Source organism: Camelina sativa, chromosome 14 (assembly GCF_030686135.1).
Source record: "Camelina sativa cultivar CO46 ecotype springtype chromosome 14, ASM3068613v1".
Taxonomy (NCBI): domain Eukaryota; kingdom Viridiplantae; phylum Streptophyta; class Magnoliopsida; order Brassicales; family Brassicaceae; genus Camelina; species Camelina sativa.
This window is the reverse complement of record NC_141893.1, coordinates 33254706-33274959: the sequence shown is the minus strand read 5'-3', so window position 1 is coordinate 33274959 and position 20254 is coordinate 33254706. Positions and strand designations below refer to the sequence as shown.

General features: G+C 37.1%; 3 protein-coding genes across 5 annotated transcripts; 2 read left to right on the top strand and 1 right to left on the bottom strand.

Annotated features, from left to right (window-relative positions):
* The first annotated feature begins 1710 nt into the window (after positions 1 to 1710).
* On the top strand, positions 1711 to 4605 carry LOC104742975 (protein neprosin). 2 transcript variants are annotated; one of them, XM_019236316.2, is made up of 8 exons: positions 1711 to 2089; positions 2174 to 2396; positions 2734 to 2820; positions 2921 to 3181; positions 3282 to 3446; positions 3531 to 3584; positions 3688 to 3834; positions 3929 to 4605. In XM_019236316.2, exons 2-8 carry the CDS (start codon positions 2226 to 2228, stop codon positions 4304 to 4306), a joined length of 1263 nt encoding a protein of 420 aa, XP_019091861.1. In that variant the 5' UTR covers positions 1711 to 2089; positions 2174 to 2225; the 3' UTR covers positions 4307 to 4605. The 2 variants fall into 2 exon arrangements, with proteins under 2 accessions (XP_019091861.1, XP_087340150.1); XM_087484024.1 differs by having other exon boundaries at positions 1715 to 2396.
* A 1458-nt stretch (positions 4606 to 6063) lies between these two features.
* On the top strand, positions 6064 to 17442 carry LOC104744171 (calpain-type cysteine protease DEK1). Its single transcript, XM_087484018.1, has 32 exons — positions 6064 to 6563; positions 6717 to 6856; positions 7001 to 7251; positions 7456 to 7638; positions 7816 to 7951; positions 8283 to 8413; positions 8508 to 8622; positions 8717 to 9722; positions 9868 to 9978; positions 10068 to 10126; positions 10258 to 10417; positions 10501 to 10774; positions 10867 to 11017; positions 11111 to 11222; positions 11301 to 11466; positions 11557 to 11627; positions 11699 to 11790; positions 11915 to 12077; positions 12179 to 12250; positions 12386 to 12763; positions 12849 to 12964; positions 13065 to 13362; positions 13452 to 13771; positions 13925 to 14276; positions 14379 to 14696; positions 14887 to 14991; positions 15086 to 15214; positions 15337 to 15717; positions 15784 to 15921; positions 16170 to 16406; positions 16494 to 16947; positions 17027 to 17442. The coding sequence occupies exons 2-31, from the start codon at positions 6732 to 6734 to the stop codon at positions 16797 to 16799; spliced, it is 6456 nt and encodes a 2151-aa protein (XP_087340144.1). The 5' UTR covers positions 6064 to 6563; positions 6717 to 6731; the 3' UTR covers positions 16800 to 16947; positions 17027 to 17442.
* A 160-nt stretch (positions 17443 to 17602) lies between these two features.
* Positions 17603 to 19524, bottom strand: LOC109124473 (uncharacterized). Of its 2 annotated transcripts, none has more exons than XM_010464079.3 (6): positions 19190 to 19524; positions 18980 to 19026; positions 18450 to 18694; positions 18074 to 18344; positions 17924 to 18001; positions 17603 to 17835 (listed from the first exon to the last, which is right to left on the bottom strand). In XM_010464079.3, the coding sequence occupies exons 3-6, from the start codon at positions 18665 to 18667 to the stop codon at positions 17785 to 17787; spliced, it is 618 nt and encodes a 205-aa protein (XP_010462381.1). In that variant the 5' UTR covers positions 18668 to 18694; positions 18980 to 19026; positions 19190 to 19524; the 3' UTR covers positions 17603 to 17784. The 2 variants fall into 2 exon arrangements, with proteins under 2 accessions (XP_010462381.1, XP_087340145.1); XM_087484019.1 differs by having other exon boundaries at positions 18450 to 18688; positions 18976 to 19026; positions 19190 to 19488.
* Positions 19525 to 20254: the final 730 nt, after the last annotated feature.

Genomic DNA, 20254 nt, shown 5'->3' with positions numbered 1-20254 from the left:
TAAGAACTCTTTGTTCATATGATATGATAATATAAGATTGATATTATAATAATTCTCACGAGTTAAATTTTAATTATTATAAAAAATTATATATATATATATACATATACAGTAAAACCTCTATAAATTAATACTCTATAAATTAATAAACACTATAAATTAATAAATTTTGCTGGTCCCAAGTCGGGCCAGTGTAAAAATTAACAATATTCGATAAGATAATAAGATAATAATTTTTTCGAAATCTCCTTATAAAATATGGTCCCAATAGTATCATAAATTAATAATTATGTAAATTTATATATATATATATACTGATATAATAGTGTATGTTTCTCCTAAAACTCAATTCTATAGAACAATTGTAATGTTGTATTTTCAACCTATAATGATATCTCTAAAATATTTTATAACATGTCATACAAATAATTAAATTTAAAGTTTTAATTTTTAGATATGCATCATTTACAATTTGATAATTTGACAGATTATTAAAATAGGAGAATTGATATTATTATTCATAGATTTGAATTTATGTGTCTCATGTGTATAAGTCAATTTGTCTATAATATTTGTAATTTATTGTAAATAGTGTTTTCTAAATATTACAAGTTCAATTCCTAAACCATAAAATTTATAACATCCGAAAGTTTAATCTTATTTTGTTATAGTTGTTCCAATTCATAATTTTTTAAAAAATAAACAATTAAAAATATATCTATAAATTAATAATTATTAATTTACACTATAAAATAATAATTATTAATTTATAGATAAATTAATATCACTATAAATTAATAAAATGTCTTAGTCCTAACATTATTAATTTATAGAGGTTTTACTATACTACACAATCGAATTTTAAATTTCAATTACCAATAAATATAATAGATTTTATAAATAAAAATTACAGTAAAAATATTTAATAATTATTTTATATGCGAGTTATTATCTAGTTATATATATATATAATTGGCATTTAACCCTAATTATGGGCATGCAAGTTAAAAATAATTTATGGACGTTCCTTTGACCAGTCGTCCACATTTTAGTGAATTCTAAAATAAAAATACTCCATTCCTTTGGCAGTACAATATTTTGTTCTCATTATATGTGATGTTTTCTTTTTTATTTATTGATCTACTTTTTCTTAATCTTTCACACTGTTTGTTTTGTTTTTAACGGTTAATTAACCTTTTCACCGTTGACGAAATTTGAGGATATTTATAAGCAAATGAATTTATGAATGTAACAGGAAAAACAAATAGTTTTGCAGAGCAACATGCGACCGGGGATTAGAGAGCATAAAAGAATCTTTGTCTAAGTGATAATAAAGTTATGAACATTGAAATATGAATTTGTCATCAATTATTTTAAATTTACTTAAAAACCGTGGATGAAACGCCAAGCTGGCTCTGATCCCTCTGACCATTTCACATTGTCCTCTCTTTAAACCATCTTTATAAACTATTTTCTTGGAGTTTCCACCAGATTCCTTTTTATTTTTCTTACTACCATTTTTTACAATCCATTTCAAATTGTTATTTATTTATCAATTTCCATCAATATTTTGGGGTCCTATGCAACCTACACTATAGCAAAACTTGGTTCAAGTCATTTTCAATATCGCATGTCTATATTCAATTGTACACCTAAGATATAGGGTCTTCATGTACCAATATATATTTTAATATCTACTTTAACAAAAATATTTAGAAAAGGTATTAAAATAAAAACGTTTAATAAAAAAAGGAGCAATATTCGTCATAAAAGGAATTATTTTTATGAAGAAAAAGCTAATTGGGAAAGGAGAAAAGATTTTAATATTTTTATTGGAGATAATAATTCTAGAGAGGGAGAGAAAGGGTAAAAAAAAGTAATTAAAAAAATAGACAGATATGGCGAGATAGATGGGGGAAAGTGAAGTGATAAGAGAGAGAAAGTGAAAGCCTCTTCTGTGTTGTATTGTGTGAATTGTTGAGAAAGAGAGAGAGACGAAGTAGAAAAAAGTTTTGATTTTGATCTGTGTGGTTTGGATTATTGCGAGAAAACTAAACCAGACCCACCTTTCAATCTTTGTCCCTAACCAGTTACAACATTATCATTTGATTCTCCTGCTGTGTGAGCGCTTCTCTTCTTCTTCTCTTTAAGGTTTCTTTTTCTTTTTTTTTAGGGGGTTTTGAAGCTTCAGTAGAGACGAAAATAGTGTTTTTATTTTGGCGACAATGGGAGGAGGAGTGGTGCGTATTAGCACGGTGAAGTTAGCTATAGCGTGTTTACTTCTTTGTGGTTTCGTCTCGCTATCATGCGCCGCAAGGTCCGGCGTATCGAAGCAGAAGTTTGAAGTGAAGAAGCATTTGAACAGGTTGAACAAACCTGCTGTCAAGAGCATTCAGGTAAAAGTCTAATCTTTCGTTTTTGGTGTTTTCTATTTGGATTGGTTTCTTCTGATTAGGTAATAAAAGGAAGTAAGGAGAAAACATTATCATAATCTGATGATTTCCTTATTTCTCTCTCCTAGTACACATAATTACTTTTTTTATTTGTTCTAAAACTCTTAAATTGAAAAAAAATTAATAAACTTTGTCCCGAGATTTCATAAAAAGATTCAGAGTCATAATTAAGGATCTTCTCGTTTTCTCTCATTACATTACAGTTTTGAATTGCTTACTAGTAAAATGTTGAAAGTTTCTGACTTTGAATGTTTATGTATATCTTTGTGTGGTTAAACAGAGCCCAGATGGTGATATGATTGACTGTATTCCTCTCTCAAAGCAACCAGCTTTTGACCATCCTTTCCTCAAAGATCACAAGATTCAGGTCTTGAGAGACTAAACCAAAAACTGATTTTAGATCTGGCTTTTGTAGTTTGTGTTTTATGTAAGTGCTGATAGTTTTTAATTTACTTTGGTTTCTTTAGATGAAGCCTAATTACCATCCTGAAGGACTCTTTGATGACAACAAAGTGTCTGCTCCTAAATCAAATGAGAAAGAAGGGCATATCCCTCAGTTGTGGCATCGATATGGTACATGTCCTGAAGGAACCATTCCCATGAGGAGGACAAAGGAAGATGATGTTTTGAGGGCTAGTTCAGTTAAAAGATATGGCAAGAAGAAGCGTAGGAGTGTTCCTTTGCCTAAATCTGCAGAACCCGACCTTATTAATCAAAGTGGTCACCAGGTGAGTCTAGTGTGGATCTGTAAAGTTTCCTTCTTTTTTTTTGTTTTGCATATTTCTTGATCTGAGAATGTGTTCTATGTTTTGGTTTCTTGACTTGTAGCATGCCATAGCGTATGTGGAAGGAGATAAGTACTATGGAGCTAAGGCGACTATCAATGTGTGGGAGCCAAAGATTCAGCAGCAGAATGAGTTCAGTTTGTCACAGATATGGCTTCTTGGTGGCTCGTTCGGACAAGATCTTAACAGCATTGAAGCTGGTTGGCAGGTACGGCATTGTTATCTCATCAATAAACATCTGTGAATATGGTTTTCATGTTTAGTGTATTGATTCCTGTTGCTTTTACTACAGGTGAGCCCGGATCTATATGGTGACAATAACACAAGACTCTTCACTTACTGGACTGTAAGATCCTGAAACTCCCACATTATCAAGTTCTTATGGTTATGAGCTTTTTTTGTTTTAGCTTACATTTCTCACTTTTTCTAACGTTGGCAATCATTTGCAGAGTGATGCATATCAAGCTACTGGTTGCTACAATCTTCTTTGCTCGGGTTTTATTCAAATCAACAGCGACATAGCAATGGGAGCAAGTATTTCCCCAGTCTCTGGATATCGTAATTCGCAGTACGATATCAGTATTCTGATCTGGAAGGTATGCTGTTGCCATAAAGAGAATTGAGAAAGAGATAAGTTTAATGCAGTCCAAAACACAATGAAAATAAAATGGTCTGTTAACTTTGTCACAGGATCCGAAAGAGGGACATTGGTGGATGCAATTTGGGAACGGCTATGTTTTAGGCTACTGGCCATCGTTTCTCTTCTCCTACTTGACGGAAAGTGCATCGATGATTGAATGGGGAGGAGAAGTGGTGAACTCGCAGTCAGATGGTCAGCATACTTCAACGCAAATGGGCAGTGGTCGATTTCCAGAAGAAGGCTTTAGCAAAGCAAGTTACTTCAGGAACATCCAGGTGGTTGATGGGTCAAACAACCTCAAGGCACCTAAAGGACTTGGAACATTCACTGAACAGTCTAACTGTTATGATGTTCAAACCGGAAGCAATGATGATTGGGGCCATTACTTTTACTATGGAGGTCCTGGTAAAAACCAGAAGTGTCCATAAACTAGACACCAAGTAGTACTGACTCGTCTCTCGGGTCCATTTGTCTTGTGAATTCACCATGTTTCTTTCTACACACACTCACTCAATCCGCCTTCTTTGGTAGTTTTAGGGATGGTTAAAAGTTATGTAATGGTAAAAGTTTGGGTGTCTTTTTCTCCATGTAAGTAGGTGGGGAAGAGGAAAGGCGTGGCTTAAGTTTCTTTGAAAACTCAGAAACTTTTGGCCCTTAGTGTAATCTTACTTTGTTTCCTCTGTACTGTGATTTGTTTAATCAAGTGAATGAATCTCTCTTTCTCACTCTTATTAACAAATAATTTCAGGAAATTAAAAGTTACTTTTGGCTGAATCTTCATGAAACCTACTCTCTAATTTCCTCTTTTGACAATTAGATATTTAATTTTTGTTTTCTCATCACCTTTTAGTAAATTTGATTTCTTTAGAGAGAGAGGGGGGAAAAGGATATAAAAGTGATGACTAATTCATGAAATGTCTCTTTGGATGATGATCTTTTTGCAAATGGGTAAATGATATTTACTTTTTTCCCCCACTTTTTCACAATAAAGTTCCAACGGAAATCAAGTTTCATAAATGAGCATTATGAAGTTAAGTACACATTACACACATATACTGAATCTACAACATAACTTTGCTTTAACCTTCTAATATATCTTTTGATCATAAATTACAAAAGTTTTTATTTGATAATATTTGAATATTTTACATAAGCTAATTTTTAAAGTGAAAAAACTATCTATATATATAAATTTCTCCGTTTGATTATTCTAGATCTGTCTTTTGAAAATCAATATGGTCTTCTTGTAGGTTCAGTAGACTACGTTTGACTTAATCGGCTTAAAATTGGGATTAAAGAATTTTGAAAAACGAAATCATGTTAAAAAATTCAAATTTCTTATTGTATTATATAGTTAAATAATTTAAAATTTTGGTGACAGAGACATTGATCTTCCACTTCTTTTTTCCTGGTTATGAGCTTTGAGCCTATAACCTGAATTGACTTACTTAAAACATGTTTAGTATACTATCTATATTCATGGATTATGTACTATCTTATCATTTTTGTCTTCTTAATTGTTTTTTTCTTTATTCTCTATTAGTACTATTTTCTAATATAGTTTTTAAAATCATTATATTCGTTATTCATGTAAAAATAAAACTTATTCACCACTTTACGTTGAGATAGAAGTCTTTGTGTGGGTTTTTTTAGGAAGGTAGTTGTTCTCATTGACTGCTAAGATTTAGTGAAGATCTACCGTCCAACTGACTGACTTTTTTTGCTTATCTCAACGACATCAAAGTGGATATGGAAGAATTTTCAAATTTTTCTTTGATTTTGATCTCAAAGACTGCAAATGTGCTTGCAGATAGATTAGCACGATAAGTTCGTACTCAACTGCACCTGATTAGTGATTATTTATGTTAACAATTCTTTCTTCAATAGGTTATTTTATCTTTGTTGTTAAAAAACAAATTGTGTGTAATTAGATAACACATATATAAAATGCAGATTAAAAAAAAACAATTAAGAACAGATGTAACTTGTAAGTCTTTTTTTGACAAATCTTAAATTAGCTAAATCCGTATCTATAAATCATTCCATTTCTCACTCACCAAATAATCACTCAAAGCGTTTCCATCACTCGATTCACCATTGGTACGTGGATTCCAAACACGCGTGTAGCCTTTGTTCGGACAGTGCTCATAGCTTTTATTTATTTAATTGTTTTTTTATTTTTTTTCCACAAAGAACTTTTCTCTCTCTACAATACGTCGTCTCTTTGAGGAAGAGAGAGAGAGAGTGAGAAAAAAGGTTGTAGCTTTTTTTTCTTTTTTTGTGTGTTGTTGTAGCTACGGACGGGTTCACACATTCAAAGGGTAGGGTTTTAATCTCACCTTCTCTCTCTATCCATTCCCCCAAAAACCTGAGAGAACAAATTCTCTGAAGATTTTTATTCAAAAAAAAAGTTTCAACATTTTTACAGAGAAAGCAAGAACAAACCCTAGAAAAAGGAAGTTAATTTCCTCTTTTCTCAAGCTCTTCAGTGAGCCTTAGCTTTGCTGTTTCTTGCTTTCTCTTTTCTTACTCTACTTTACAGCTTGATTCCTTCTTGATTTTAAAACCCTAGTGAGCCAAATCTGTACCCAAGTTTGCTTGTGGGCTGCTCAAAGTTTCGATTTTTATTAAGGGATTCTTTCTGCTTCGATGCCACTGCACAGTAAGCTCACTTCGGTCAAGTAGGTAAAGTTTCTAAATTTTGAGCTGGATTTTGCGAAATTGAGCTTAAGCTGGTTGGAATTGAAGCTGCGCATTCTATGATTTGTGCGCAAGCTTTGTTTTTTTTTAAACTTCCCTGTGATAGAATTTTGATTTCCGAGTTGCATGGTGTTGTAGGTGGGAGAAGAAGCCATGGAAGGGGATGAGCGAGGAGTCTTACTTGCTTGTTTAATTTCGGGTACCCTTTTCACGGTTTTCGGTTCCGGTTCGTTTTGGATACTCTGGGCTGTGAATTGGCGGCCATGGCGGCTTTATAGGTAACTAACTCCATTCATATATCTTTCGGCAGCTCTAGGTGTTGTTGTTGTATATGGCGCTTCATAGAGTTACTTTTTCCTGTGTAGTATTGACCTAGAGCCTTAGTTGAGTGAATGATTTTGGAATGTGTTCTATCTTTGCAGCTGGATCTTTGCTAGAAAATGGCCAAAAGTCTTCCAAGGTCCTCAACTTGATGCACTATGTGGTGTTCTATCCCTTTTTGCTTGGATTGTGGTAGTATCCCCTATTGCAATCTTGATCGGATGGGGTTCCTGGCTGATTGTGATTTTGGATCGAGATATCATTGGGCTTGCGATAATAATGGCTGGAACTGCTCTTTTACTGGCATTCTACTCAATCATGCTTTGGTGGAGGACCCAGTGGCAAAGCTCAAGTATGTTTACAATCAACTATTTTCTGACTTAATTTCACAACATTCAACTGGCGTTGTATGATTGATAATAGTGGTGGCACGTAGTGGTAGTGTATGAAGTATCCGATGTATGAATGGGAACAGAGGAGAACATACCTGACTCGTCAATACTTACTGTGAATGAACTATTGAACTTCTTTCTTACATTCTCCTTTGACTAAACAGGAGCTGTCGCTTTACTTCTCCTTCTTGGTGTTGCCTTACTCTGTGCGTATGAACTTTGTGCTGTCTATGTTACGGCTGGTGCACATGCATCTCAGCAATATTCTCCTTCTGGTTTCTTTTTCGGTGTATCAGCAATTGCGTTGGCAATCAACATGCTATTTATCTGCCGCATGGTCTTTAATGGTAAAGTTTCCCAGTCCTTAATCAACATTCAATTGCGGTGTATTCAACTTGATCTGTCTATTCAATCCTTTGTAATAGCTCTAAGAAAATTTTCCATATTGATAAACATGCATACGTTTTGACTTCCAACCTCAATTGAAGAAGTTGAAATTGTTTGAAAATTTTCCATCACCGCAGGAAATGGGTTAGATGTGGACGAATATGTAAGGAGGGCATATAAATTTGCTTATTCAGATTGTATAGAAGTGGGTCCTGTGGCTTGTTTGCCAGAACCACCTGATCCCAATGAATTATATCCCCGGCAAACCAGCAGGTAAGTTTTTGTTGCTCTCTACCTAGAAATTCTTTAATTCTTGGCATAGCTGCCCCCTTGTTTAATGATTGTTCCTGAATTTTACAATCAACAAACTACTGCATATTTGGAATCAACCTAAATCTGAACAGGATTCAGGGCTAGTAATTTTGCCGTTACTCTCTAGCTTTTTCTTTTTTTCCCAATAGAGGTGTTATGGATGGTGTTATAATTTGTTTACTGAGTGCGGATATGTTCTTGGTCATATTTTTATCAATCAGCTGCAATTTTGGCCTACCTGTTTTGTCCCTTGAAGATGGTTTATAAACATTTTTGTCTTGCATATTTGTAGAGCTTCACATCTTGGCCTCCTGTACCTGGGTTCACTTGTAGTTCTCCTTGCCTACTCAGTCCTATATGGCCTCACAGCTAGGGAATCACGTTGGCTTGGAGGAATTACATCAGCTGCCGTTATTGTTCTTGGTAAAAAGATAAAAATTATGTACATATATTTGGAGTAGAAGCAGGTTATTTAATTATTTCTCAACTCATCTTCCTGCTTAATATTTTCATGTAGACTGGAATATTGGGGCGTGCTTGTATGGGTTTAAGCTTCTTCAGAATCGTGTTCTGGCACTTTTTGTTGCTGGCATTTCCCGTCTTTTCCTAATATGTTTTGGCATACACTACTGGTTTGTATCTGTGCTAAAAAGCTTGTTACTTATTTATAGATCTAAAGGTTGCCCCTTCATGGCATGAAAGTTATTATCCTTTCTGTTGTTGCAGGTACCTAGGGCATTGTATTAGTTACATTTTCGTAGCATCAGTTCTATCAGGTGCTGCTGTTTCCCGGCATCTATCAATAACAGACCCATCAGCTGCAAGAAGAGATGCCTTACAGAGCACAGTGATCCGCTTGAGAGAAGGTTTTCGGAGAAAGGAGCAGAATAGTTCATCAAGTTCTTCAGATGGTTGTGGCTCCAGTATGAAAAGTAGTAGTATCGATGCTGGCCATGCTGGTTGTACTAATGAAGCCAATCGTACTGCAGAATTGTGCACGGCTGACAATCTAACTCGAACAGGCAGCTCTCAGGAGGGTATCAATAGCGACAAAAGTGTAGAAAGCGGAAGACCAAGCTTAGGTTTACGTAGTAGTTCATGTCGTTCTGTGGTCCAAGAGCCCGAAGCAGGAACTTCCTATTTTCTGGATAAAGCTTCTGATCAGAATAACACTCTTGTTGTTTGTTCTAGCAGTGGTCTTGATAGCCAAGGTTACGAGTCTAGCACATCGAATTCTGCAAACCAGCAGCTTTTGGATTTGAATTTGGCCCTTGCTTTCCAGGACCAGTTAAACGATCCTAGGATAGCCTCGATACTTAAAAAGAAAGCAAAAGAAGGTGATCTTGAACTGACTAGTTTGCTGCAAGACAAGGGTCTGGACCCTAACTTTGCTGTAATGTTGAAGGAAAAAAACTTGGATCCAACTATTTTGGCACTACTTCAGAGGAGTAGTTTGGATGCAGATAGAGATCACCGCGACAACACTGATATTACAATTATTGACTCAAACAGTGTTGACAATACTTTGCCAAATCAGATTTCTTTATCCGAAGAATTGAGACTCCGTGGACTAGAGAAGTGGCTTAAGCTGTCCAGACTTGTTCTGCACCATGTAGCGGGCACACCAGAGAGAGCATGGGGCCTCTTTAGTCTTGTCTTTATCCTCGAAACAATTATTGTCGCCATTTTTCGCCCGAAGACCATCACAATTATAAACTCTAGTCATCAGCAGGTGAGTTCCACTCTCTGATTCTTGTCTCTGGAACTTTTTGGGTCTGATTTTGGGTGCAAGTTACTAACAAATTACTCGAGTGATCCTTGTATATTTAATAAAAGTTATTTGTACCTTTACTAACTCGCTTATTATCTAATTGTAGTTCGAATTTGGTTTCTCTGTGCTGCTGTTGTCACCTGTTGTTTGTTCAATAATGGCTTTTCTTCGGTCTCTTCAAGTTGAAGAAATGGCCTTGACATCAAAATCGCGCAAGGTATGTCTTGTCTCTTTAGTTTATGGACAATGCAGATACCGTGTGGTGTTATAAGTATTCTAAATAATGTTATGTTTCTATGTTTTCAGTATGGCTTTGTTGCCTGGCTGCTGAGCACATCTGTTGGATTATCACTCTCGTTCTTGAGGTAATAGGGACTTTTTTTCTCTATTGGACTACCGCCACAATGGTCACAGGATTGTGTCATTCATTGGACTTCTACCAACTTTTCTCACATTGTCACTTTTTTATGTTCTCATGCCTGCTTCAATTTTGCAGTAAATCGTCAGTACTCCTGGGAATATCCTTGACTGTGCCCCTCATGGCAGCGTGCCTGTCTATTGCTGTTCCCATATGGATGCATAATGGGTACCAATTTTGGGTTCCACAGTTATCATGTGGTGACCAGGCAAGAGATTCACGATCTTCCAGGATAAAGGTCTGTCTATTTTCCCTGACCTAGTTGCCTGTATCTTTCTTTGTCAAATGAATATCTCTAACTAAACTTTATTTTCATTTTAGGGGTTTATTCTTTGGATTTGTGTTGTATTGTTTGCGGGATCCGTAATTGCTCTTGGTGCAATTATATCTGCTAAACCTTTGGATGATTTGAAGTACAAGCTGTTTAGTGCTAGAGAAAATAACTTCACGTCACCATATACATCTTCCGTATACCTTGGTTGGGCAATGGCGTCTGGAATTGCTTTAGTAGTTACCGCCATTCTGCCAATAGTTTCATGGTTTGCAACTTATAGGTTTTCCCACTCTTCTGCTGTCTGTCTCGTGATATTCTCAGGTAATTTTTGTTTCTGTTAGTTTGCTCACATTTGGTTGGGATTTTTTTCCTATTCTAAGTAATGCTTGTATGCTTTTTTGTCTACTTTCTAGTTGTTCTCGTGGCATTTTGTGGAACATCATATTTGGAAGTTGTGAGATCTAGAGATGATCAGTTGCCCACAAAGGGTGATTTCCTTGCGGCCTTGCTTCCACTTGCATGCATTCCGGCGCTTCTTTCATTATGCTGTGGGATGCTTAAATGGTGCATTGACTATTTCTTCACATTGCCTATTTAATCTTACTCTCAGTTTAAACTGGATCGTACTTTTTAATGTGTTGTGGTTGTTCTTTGCAGGAAGGATGATTGTTGGATACTATCTCGAGGGGTATATGTTTTTGTTTCAATAGGTCTTCTTCTTCTTATTGGTGCGATAGCAGCTGTGATTATTGTAGTCAAACCATGGACGGTAAGTGCAAAGTTGCTACACAATTCTCAAAGTTTTTGGCTGAACTTTCTCCATCTGATACATCTTTGTGTTTAACAGATAGGCGTGTCTTTTCTCTTAGTTCTTATCCTTATGGTGGTAGCAATTGGTGTAATCCATCTTTGGGCGTCAAACAATTTCTATTTGACCCGGAAACAGACATCCTTTGTCTGCTTTCTTGCCCTTCTTTTGGGTTTGGCCGCATTCCTTGTTGGGTGGTTTCAAGGTGAGGATTGCTTATATCTTATTGTAGACTCTTCGTAGAGGTGAGACCTACCCTAGTGAGATAGCAATTTCATAAATGCTTATTTTGCAGATAAACCATTTGCTGGAGCATCTGTTGGTTATTTTACATTCCTGTCTCTGTTGGCTGGAAGAGCATTAGCTGTGAGTTCAACAGAACTGTGGTTTTTTCTGTTTCTGTTTTCAAACGTATTAACTATATATTTATTTCTTAGGTTCTTCTATCCCCACCAATTGTGGTATATTCTCCAAGAGTACTACCTGTATATGTCTACGATGCACATGCGGATTGTGGAAAGAATGTCAGGTATGTTCAGCCACTTGAGTACGCCTAATAGTATGCTATCTGCTGATCTGAAATAATGACCATAAAGGACTAAGCTGATCGACCCTCATATTCTTTTGTATTGATTGCATCGGGATTTCTTCAGTGCTGCATTTCTTGTCCTGTATGGAATTGCTTTGGCAACAGAAGGCTGGGGTGTTGTTGCTAGTCTGATAATATATCCTCCGTTCGCTGGTGCTGCTGTATCAGCTATCACCCTTGTAGTAGCCTTTGGGTTTGCTGTTTCTCGCCCTTGTTTGAGTCTTGAGGTTAGTTATCTTGTTGCTTGAACTATTTGTTCCTTAAAATATAGATTATTAGTTCGTGATTCATTTGAATCATTTGTCTAATTCCTTCTGATGGTCTTCAGATGATGGAGGTTGCTGTACGTTTTCTTAGCAAGGATACTATAGTGCAAGCTATATCTCGATCTGCCACGAAAGTAAGTTACACTCTGATGTCTCTCTTGCAAATTATTTTGATATTCGATTGTTGGCCTTATTTCAACACATTCTCGTAATATAGAGCTCCATGGGATGTATGATTAATTAAGCCTTATTCAACTTAATAATTACAGACAAGAAATGCTCTATCCGGCACGTATTCAGCTCCCCAAAGGTCCGCCAGCTCGGCAGCTCTTCTGGTTGGGGACCCCTCTGCAATGCGTGATAAAGCAGGGAACTTTGTTCTTCCTAGAGATGATGTCATGAAGTTAAGGGATCGTCTCAGGAATGAAGAAAGAGTTGCTGGATCGATCTTCTACAAAATGCAATGCAGGAAAGGATTCCGTCATGAACCACCTACAAATGTAGATTACAGAAGAGACATGTGTGCCCATGCAAGAGTTTTGGCGCTGGAAGAGGCAATTGATACAGAAGGGGTATATATGTGGGACAAGTTTGGTGGTTATTTACTCCTACTGTTAGGTTTGACAGCTAAGGCGGAGAGAGTTCAGGTGAATCCTGTTTCTAAATTTTCATATATTCTTCTCTATGTTTGCGGCAAACAATTGCCTGAGACGGGATTATCACGATATATAGGATGAGGTACGGTTGCGGCTCTTCTTAGACAGCATTGGGTTCTCGGACTTGAGTGCCAGAAAAATCAGTAAATGGAAGCCAGAGGATAGAAGACAGTTTGAAATTATCCAAGAGAGGTACAGGTTTCTTTTAATAAGTTGTTTGATGAAGCTAAACACTTGCACTGTTGCCTATCAATTTTTTTTTTTTTTTTTTGTTTTGTGTCGTGAACTTTAGTTATCTGAGAGAGAAAGAGATGGAAGAGGAAATACTTATGCAGAGACGTGAAGAAGAAGGCAAAGGTAAAGAAAGAAGGAAAGCTTTATTGGAAAAGGAAGAGCGCAAATGGAAGGAAATCGAAGCTTCCCTTATTCCATCTATTCCTAATGCTGGTAGCAGAGAGGCAGCAGCTATGGCAGCTGCAATACGTGCTGTTGGGGGTGATTCTGTCCTTGAGGATTCCTTTGCAAGAGAGAGAGTCTCGGGTATTGCACGTAGGATACGCACTGCTCAACTAGACCGACGTGCACAACAGGTTAAAAATTGATTTATATATATATATTGCAAGTGTACTTTCTTATCATGCTGATTACTGAAGAATTAACTAAGAAAAGTTATTACCAGAGTGGAATATCTGGGGCAGTTTGTGTTCTTGATGATGAACCTATCATAAGTGGTAAACATTGCGGCCAAATAGACTCGAGTGTCTGTCAAAGTCAGAAGATTAGCTTTTCCATTACAGCAATGATCCAATCCGATTCTGGACCTGTATGTCTTTTTGGCACTGAATTTCAAAAGAAAGTATGTTGGGAGATTCTGGTTGCTGGTTCTGAGCAAGGAATCGAGGCTGGCCAAGTTGGGCTTAGGTTGATAACAAAAGGTGAGAGACAGACAACCATTGCTAGAGAGTGGTATATTGGTGCAACCAGCATAACTGATGGAAGGTCTAAACTCTTTTCCCCCTCAGTTTCCATATTGTCAGAATTTATTTCTAGGATTTTTGTGATGTATATTTCTCATTATCTGGTTTGACAAAAGTTTCGGATTTTATCATGGATTTCTGTAGTATTAATATTTTTTTGTGGTTTCAATCACAGGTGGCATACAGTGACAATCACAATTGACGCTGATGCGGGGGAAGCTACTTGTTACATAGATGGTGGATTTGATGGCTACCAGACTGGGTTACCTCTAAGTATTGGTAGTGCCATTTGGGAACAAGGAGCTGAAGTATGGTTGGGTGTTAGGCCACCTATAGATGTTGATGCATTCGGGAGATCAGATAGTGATGGAGTCGAATCAAAGATGCATATAATGGATGTCTTCCTTTGGGGAAAATGTTTAAGTGAAGACGAGGCTGCTTCTTTGCATGCAGAAATTGGCATGGCTGACTTAGACATGATTGATATGTCTGATGATAATTGGCAATGGACAGATTCACCCCCCAGAGTATGTTTCCTCCTGTTGAATGCTAGCATATTTTTTTGCAGTCCGATGTTTGTGGAGGCCAATGTTAGAGCTATACTAATTTATGTTGGTTAATTTTACCAGGTCGATGGTTGGGATAGTGATCCTGCCGATGTTGATCTCTATGATAGGGATGACGTAGATTGGGATGGACAATATTCCAGTGGGAGGAAAAGAAGATCAGGTCGGGATTTTGTAATGAGTGTTGATTCCTTTGCTAGGAGATACAGGAAACCCAGGATGGAGACAGAAGAAGATTTAAATCAAAGAATGCGTTCAGTTGAGTTGGCTGTCAAAGAAGCTCTCTCTGCACGAGGCGATAAGCAATTTACTGACCAGGAATTTCCTCCAAATGATCGCTCTTTATTTGTGGATACACAGAATCCCCCTTCAAAATTGCAGGTAGGGGTTGTGTAATTTTTCTCCTTTCTTCTGTTTTTTAGTTAAATATCCTCACTCCTTAAAGTGATTGTATCTGGATTCTACCAAAAAAAAGTGACTGTATCTGGACACAGAATCCGCCTTTACATAGATCAAGTAAAGTTAACGACTTGATGGGCACTCTAACCTTTTGAGTTTGTCATAATTTCAGGTTGTTTCTGAATGGATGAGACCTGACTCCATTGTGGAAGAGAACGGTAGTGATTCCGGTCCCTGCCTGTTCTCTGGGGATGCAAATCCTTCAGATGTTTGCCAGGTTTGATCAATTACTTTTATTTACCGTCTTGTATGCATGTCATTCAGAATGATCCTAGAGATTTATTCTTGCGACTGGGTTACTTGTTCTATAGGGTCGTTTGGGGGATTGTTGGTTCTTAAGTGCCGTTGCAGTTTTGACAGAGGTTTCACGAATATCTGAAGTGATCATTACTCCTGAATACAACGAGGAAGGGATCTACACTGTTCGTTTTTGTATTCAGGTTCCTGGTTCAAACATTCTTTCAAGGGCACTGCTTTCTTCTCTTGATTGTAGATTCATGCAGGTTCTTCTATGATTTATGTACAATCAGAGGATTCAAGTTTGATTGCTTTCTCCTTGCAGGGTGAGTGGGTTCCTGTTGTGATCGATGACTGGATCCCATGTGAATCACCTGGTAAACCAGCCTTTGCTACTAGCAAAAAGGTCAATGAACTCTGGGTCTCCATAGTGGAGAAAGCATATGCCAAGCTCCATGGTTCTTATGAGGCACTGGAGGGGGGACTGGTTCAGGATGCTCTTGTCGACCTAACCGGAGGAGCTGGTGAGGAGATTGACTTGCGGAGTGCTCAAGCACAAATAGATCTTGCAAGTGGCAGATTATGGTCTCAATTGTTACGCTTCAAACAAGAGGGGTTCTTACTTGGTGCTGGAAGTCCATCTGGATCTGATGTTCATGTATCTTCCAGTGGCATTGTGCAAGGGCATGCTTACTCCGTCTTACAGGTATTTGTCTTTGGTTGCATTGTATTTTGTAATGTGCAATTTAACATACTTAATGTCTTTCTTCAGGTGAGAGAGGTCGATGGGCACAGACTTGTTCAGATCCGAAATCCATGGGCCAATGAAGTTGAATGGAATGGTCCCTGGTCAGACTCATCCCCAGAGTGGACTGATAGGATGAGGCACAAGCTGAAGCATGTTCCACAGGTAGTTTCTCGTGCTTCACTTCTTAACGGCTCATTCCTTGTGTTCCTTGAATTCTCTTAGCCGATTAGGGGGCCGATGTTTTAGAAGCTGGTAAAAAGTTTACTTTACTGTTTATATGGGGACACACATGGACAACAAAAACATAGTGCTCACAAACACATAATTGCGTGTAAATATATGTAATTATGCTATGGTTTGATTCAGTAAAGTATATTGTGTACTGATCCCTTGCATTCTATGTTGAACAGTCAAAAGAAGGTATATTCTGGATGTCTTGGCAAGACTTCCAGATTCACTTCAGATCAATATATGTTTGTCGGGTTTACCCCCGTGAGATGCGCTTCTCCGTACATGGTCAATGGCGAGGTTATAGTGCCGGTGGCTGCCAAGATTATAGCTCATGGCATCAAAATCCACAATTCAGGCTGAGGGCGACTGGTTCTGATGCATCTTTGCCAATTCATGTGTTCATCACCTTAACTCAGGCACATGCTTATCCCTTGATGGAAACCTGTTCTTTCTATAATTCTTATGTAACTATCTTTGGCTCATTCTCCCTATGTTACTTACAGGGCGTAGGTTTCTCAAGAACAACTCCTGGATTTCGTAACTACCAATCAAGCCATGATTCACAGTTGTTCTATATCGGAATGAGGATTCTTAAAACTCGTGGACGTCGTGCTGCTTATAACATATTTCTTCATGAATCTGTTGGTGGAACAGACTATGTGAATTCCCGGGAGATATCATGCGAAATGGTTCTTGATCCTGATCCGAAGGGTTATACTATTGTCCCGACCACTATACACCCAGGGGAAGAAGCACCTTTTGTCCTTTCAGTCTTCACAAAAGCATCCATTGTTCTTGAAGCTTTGTAGTGCCCGTATAGTCAGATGGCTCTCTCCTTCCTTTTCACCAACCGGCATGCCATATATCGTCCAAGTGCTTGTGTTGTTTAAGGAACCAGACGGCTTATGTCTCAGTGTTAAGACTTGTTTTCCCACGATAAACGCAACATTTGAGAAGGTAATTTTCTTTTACCTTTCTGCAAGGGTCTTTTCACTCAGTATTCCTCCTCATTCTGACTTAACTCTCTCTTTAACAGCCCCTGATCTGATACCTGGCCATCACATTATCTGGCGAACCTTTGAGGTCTTTGGGATGAAATCTTTTAGCTATTGTCCTGATTGGCACTGCGAAGCTTACTGCGGAGAGGATAAATTGCACTGGAGAAAGCACTTTTAAGGCATGGCCCACCGGCATTCATCTCGATCTTGAGACACGCATCAAATGTACATTTGTAGGTATTGTGACAAGTACAGATTTATCAAATGTAGAATAACTACTTCATAACTGAGTAAAGGAGAGAAATAGGAGAGTTGTGACTTGTTAGGTAAAGGTTTGGTACTCGGTAGTGGTAGGCTGGTAGCTGCAGTTTTGGTTGGTGTATTGTAATATTCAGACACTAATCTGTATTCAGACTCTAATATATGAGCACTCTTTCTCTCTCGTTCTCTTTCACTATATCTCTCTTCTAACCTGGCTTTGGAGTTCTCATTACACTCGCTCAACATGCCCAAATGAAGATTCTAGAACCTCTCAAAATGAAGCGCAGTTGTGTACATGAATTCTCTATGTGCAGATCAACAAGTAAAACAAGCAAAAGGTGAGAAAAGAGACGGATAAAGAAGATAGATGAGCTTTGAAAGCAAAACATCAGCAAAAATACTAGTGCCTCATATTTTTAACTTGTAGTAATGAAGAGAGGCATCTGAAAATGTGATGAAAAAGCGAAATACATCCTTTCTACTTCTCGCCAAAATCTTAAAATATCTCTTTTAAGTTCTTTTCTTCGACCATTCTTCACTCTGAATCGCTTTCCATGCTCCCCATTGCCTTCAATCCTCTTGGTCTCTACATCACAATAGGAATGTATCACACATCTTTACTAGTACATAAACATTATCATCCACAAAGAAACATATAGAGAAAAATCTGATACCTTCTTTGAAGTCTTTTTCTCTCTTACTTCATATCTCTCTTTGCACAAATCTGATAACCAAGCTCCTGGACTCACCAGCTGCATAATGCATAGTCATGAGATGAAAGAAGTTATGGAGAACACAAATGATGAGTTTATAAAGGGACTCACAAGCAATGTCTTCTGGACCAATTTGGCTCGTTTCTTAGGTCTTTGAGGAAGCTTGCAACCTTTCATAGCCAAGAAATCTTCTTCCTTCTCTTTATTTGACAAAGTTATAAACAACTTTGGCCACACATGCTTCTTGGTTTCTTTCACAGGTTCCTTAATAATTTTCCCACTGTCATCTATTCCCATCAAACCCCTAGTTGTATAATACCTATCTTCCTTCTCAGGTGACGCCACAAAAGATCTACGCACATTGACTAGTGAATCTGTGATCCTATCGCCGCAGAAACATAACAATGTTTTTACATCAAAAACTTGTAAAAAATAACTCACAAACAAACCATTTCATCCCACTTTTTTTTTATCGAATCAAACTTACTTGTTTGGGCGGTTAAGATGTCGAGAAGGAGAGCCTCTCTCAGAAGAGACAGCACGGGAAATGAGTTTACGCTTAGTCAAACAATCAGTTGATTTGCCATTTGTGAGGCTTTGATCTTTCTTCACTTTCATACACCTAACTCGTTTTCTCTCTCCCCATTGCAACACAAAATCAGCCTCTGTGGTTCCACTACCTCTTTGTCCCTTTACCTCCTCCATTACACAACACGAACTCTCTCTCTCAACCTAACACAACCAACAAAAAGATAGATAAGCTCAGTCATTGAAAACTCTTCCAGAAATAGACCAAACAAATCTAGAATAACCACTAGAGAGAGTTTTTGCTTTTTCTTTACAGATTAAATGCACACAAAAGGAGGAAAAACATATCCATTAACATTTTTGTTAACAATCAAATACAAGTTTCTGATTTCTAACAACCAATTGAAACAAAACCACATAACATTATTATCAAAAAAAAAAAAAAAAAGACGAATCCGACCTAACTTGTAGAAAACAAGACTCACTAACCTCAAGATCTGCAACTTAAACTCAGCTACTTAGCTTCCAGAATCACCCTACAAAGCAACAATATCCAAAAACAGTAAAAAGAAGATCAGAACAAAAAAAGAGAGTAAAACCTATTAATCAGATAAGTGTTTCTTCAATAAAAATATAAAACACAACCACCATTGTAATACATCGACAGTCAAATAAATAAAAGAAAAGAGAGACACTTACAAAGATTGAAACCAATAAAAAAGAAGAAGACAAGAAACTTTGGATGAAAATTTAGGTAAAATGGAGAAGAAAATAAACAAATAAAGTTGTTCCCTTTTCCTTCTATCGGAAGGTAGATAGAGATTCAAAACTCCACAATATTAAAAATCTGGATTTTTTTTTTTTTTTTAATATCTCGATGAGACCAGAAGATCGAAAACACAGTTTGTTTATCTATCTTCTTCTTTAAAACACAAACACAACACAGAGAGAGAGAAGAAATACAATAAAATAAAATAAAAACTGCTGACCCTCTCTCTGGTCTGGTCTTTTACTGCGACGCTCTTCACCTTTTTTTGGTTATTATTATTGTTTTTTTATATGTGATTTTATAACAACCGTCCGATACTAAATGGACGGCGAGATGGGCTTCTAAAAGCTAAGAAGACTTTAGCCTGTTGTGTTTTTTGATAACAGAGAACTCGTTATGGATAATAACGAATCGTGTCACGACGCGTGTACTGTTTTGTTCGAGTACACGGTGGTACGGGTTTCACTGGATGATAATCACCCAAGTCTGGCGAGAAGATCCAAAATAAGATTTTGCGTTAAGACAGTAACTAACTAAAAAGAGATACACACAGTGTTTTGTCCCACGCGCCAATAACATTTTGATTTAGATCAAATTTGACCTAAATTGCCTTTTGGATTTTACTGGGCTGTGATTATCACGCGTGGAAGGTGATCATGGGATTAAATTCAAACCCACTCATTTCAAAAACTATACTAGTTCTTTTTTTCTTGTCAAACAACTATACTAGTTCTAGGTTCTAGTGGAGTTTTGGTTATGTTTGGGCTAAGTTTCTCTTCCTCCACTATTTTTCTTTGTTAGTTTGGGGATGCATCTTTGGTTATGTTTGGAATAGCTCATCCAATAGTAAGCTCTTTTTACCTTAATTAATTACTGTTAAAAATAGATAACTCAGAGTATTGATCAAAGCTATTCTGATTGATAATAATGAGAAATACAACTTGCTCCTTATATAGATAGGGAGACTTCAGGAAGCAAAACTCAACTCCAAAGAA

Coding starts and splice junctions, on each gene's coding strand:
- LOC104744171 (XM_087484018.1), top strand. CDS start 6,732: ATGGAAGGGGATGAGCGAGGAGTCTTACTTGCTTGTTTAATTTCGGGT. Junction 10,418..10,500: donor CACGATCTTCCAGGATAAAG/GTCTGTCTATTT, acceptor TTTTCATTTTAG/GGGTTTATTCTTTGGATTTG. Junction 14,992..15,085: donor ATCCTTCAGATGTTTGCCAG/GTTTGATCAATT, acceptor CTTGTTCTATAG/GGTCGTTTGGGGGATTGTTG.
- LOC109124473 (XM_010464079.3), bottom strand. CDS start 18,667: ATGGAGGAGGTAAAGGGACAAAGAGGTAGTGGAACCACAGAGGCTGAT. Junction 18,002..18,073: donor TGGTCCAGAAGACATTGCTT/GTGAGTCCCTTT, acceptor TGCATTATGCAG/CTGGTGAGTCCAGGAGCTTG. Junction 17,836..17,923: donor AGAAAAAGACTTCAAAGAAG/GTATCAGATTTT, acceptor ATTGTGATGTAG/AGACCAAGAGGATTGAAGGC.
- LOC104742975 (XM_019236316.2), top strand. CDS start 2,226: ATGGGAGGAGGAGTGGTGCGTATTAGCACGGTGAAGTTAGCTATAGCG. Junction 3,182..3,281: donor TTAATCAAAGTGGTCACCAG/GTGAGTCTAGTG, acceptor CTTGACTTGTAG/CATGCCATAGCGTATGTGGA. Junction 3,835..3,928: donor TCAGTATTCTGATCTGGAAG/GTATGCTGTTGC, acceptor ACTTTGTCACAG/GATCCGAAAGAGGGACATTG.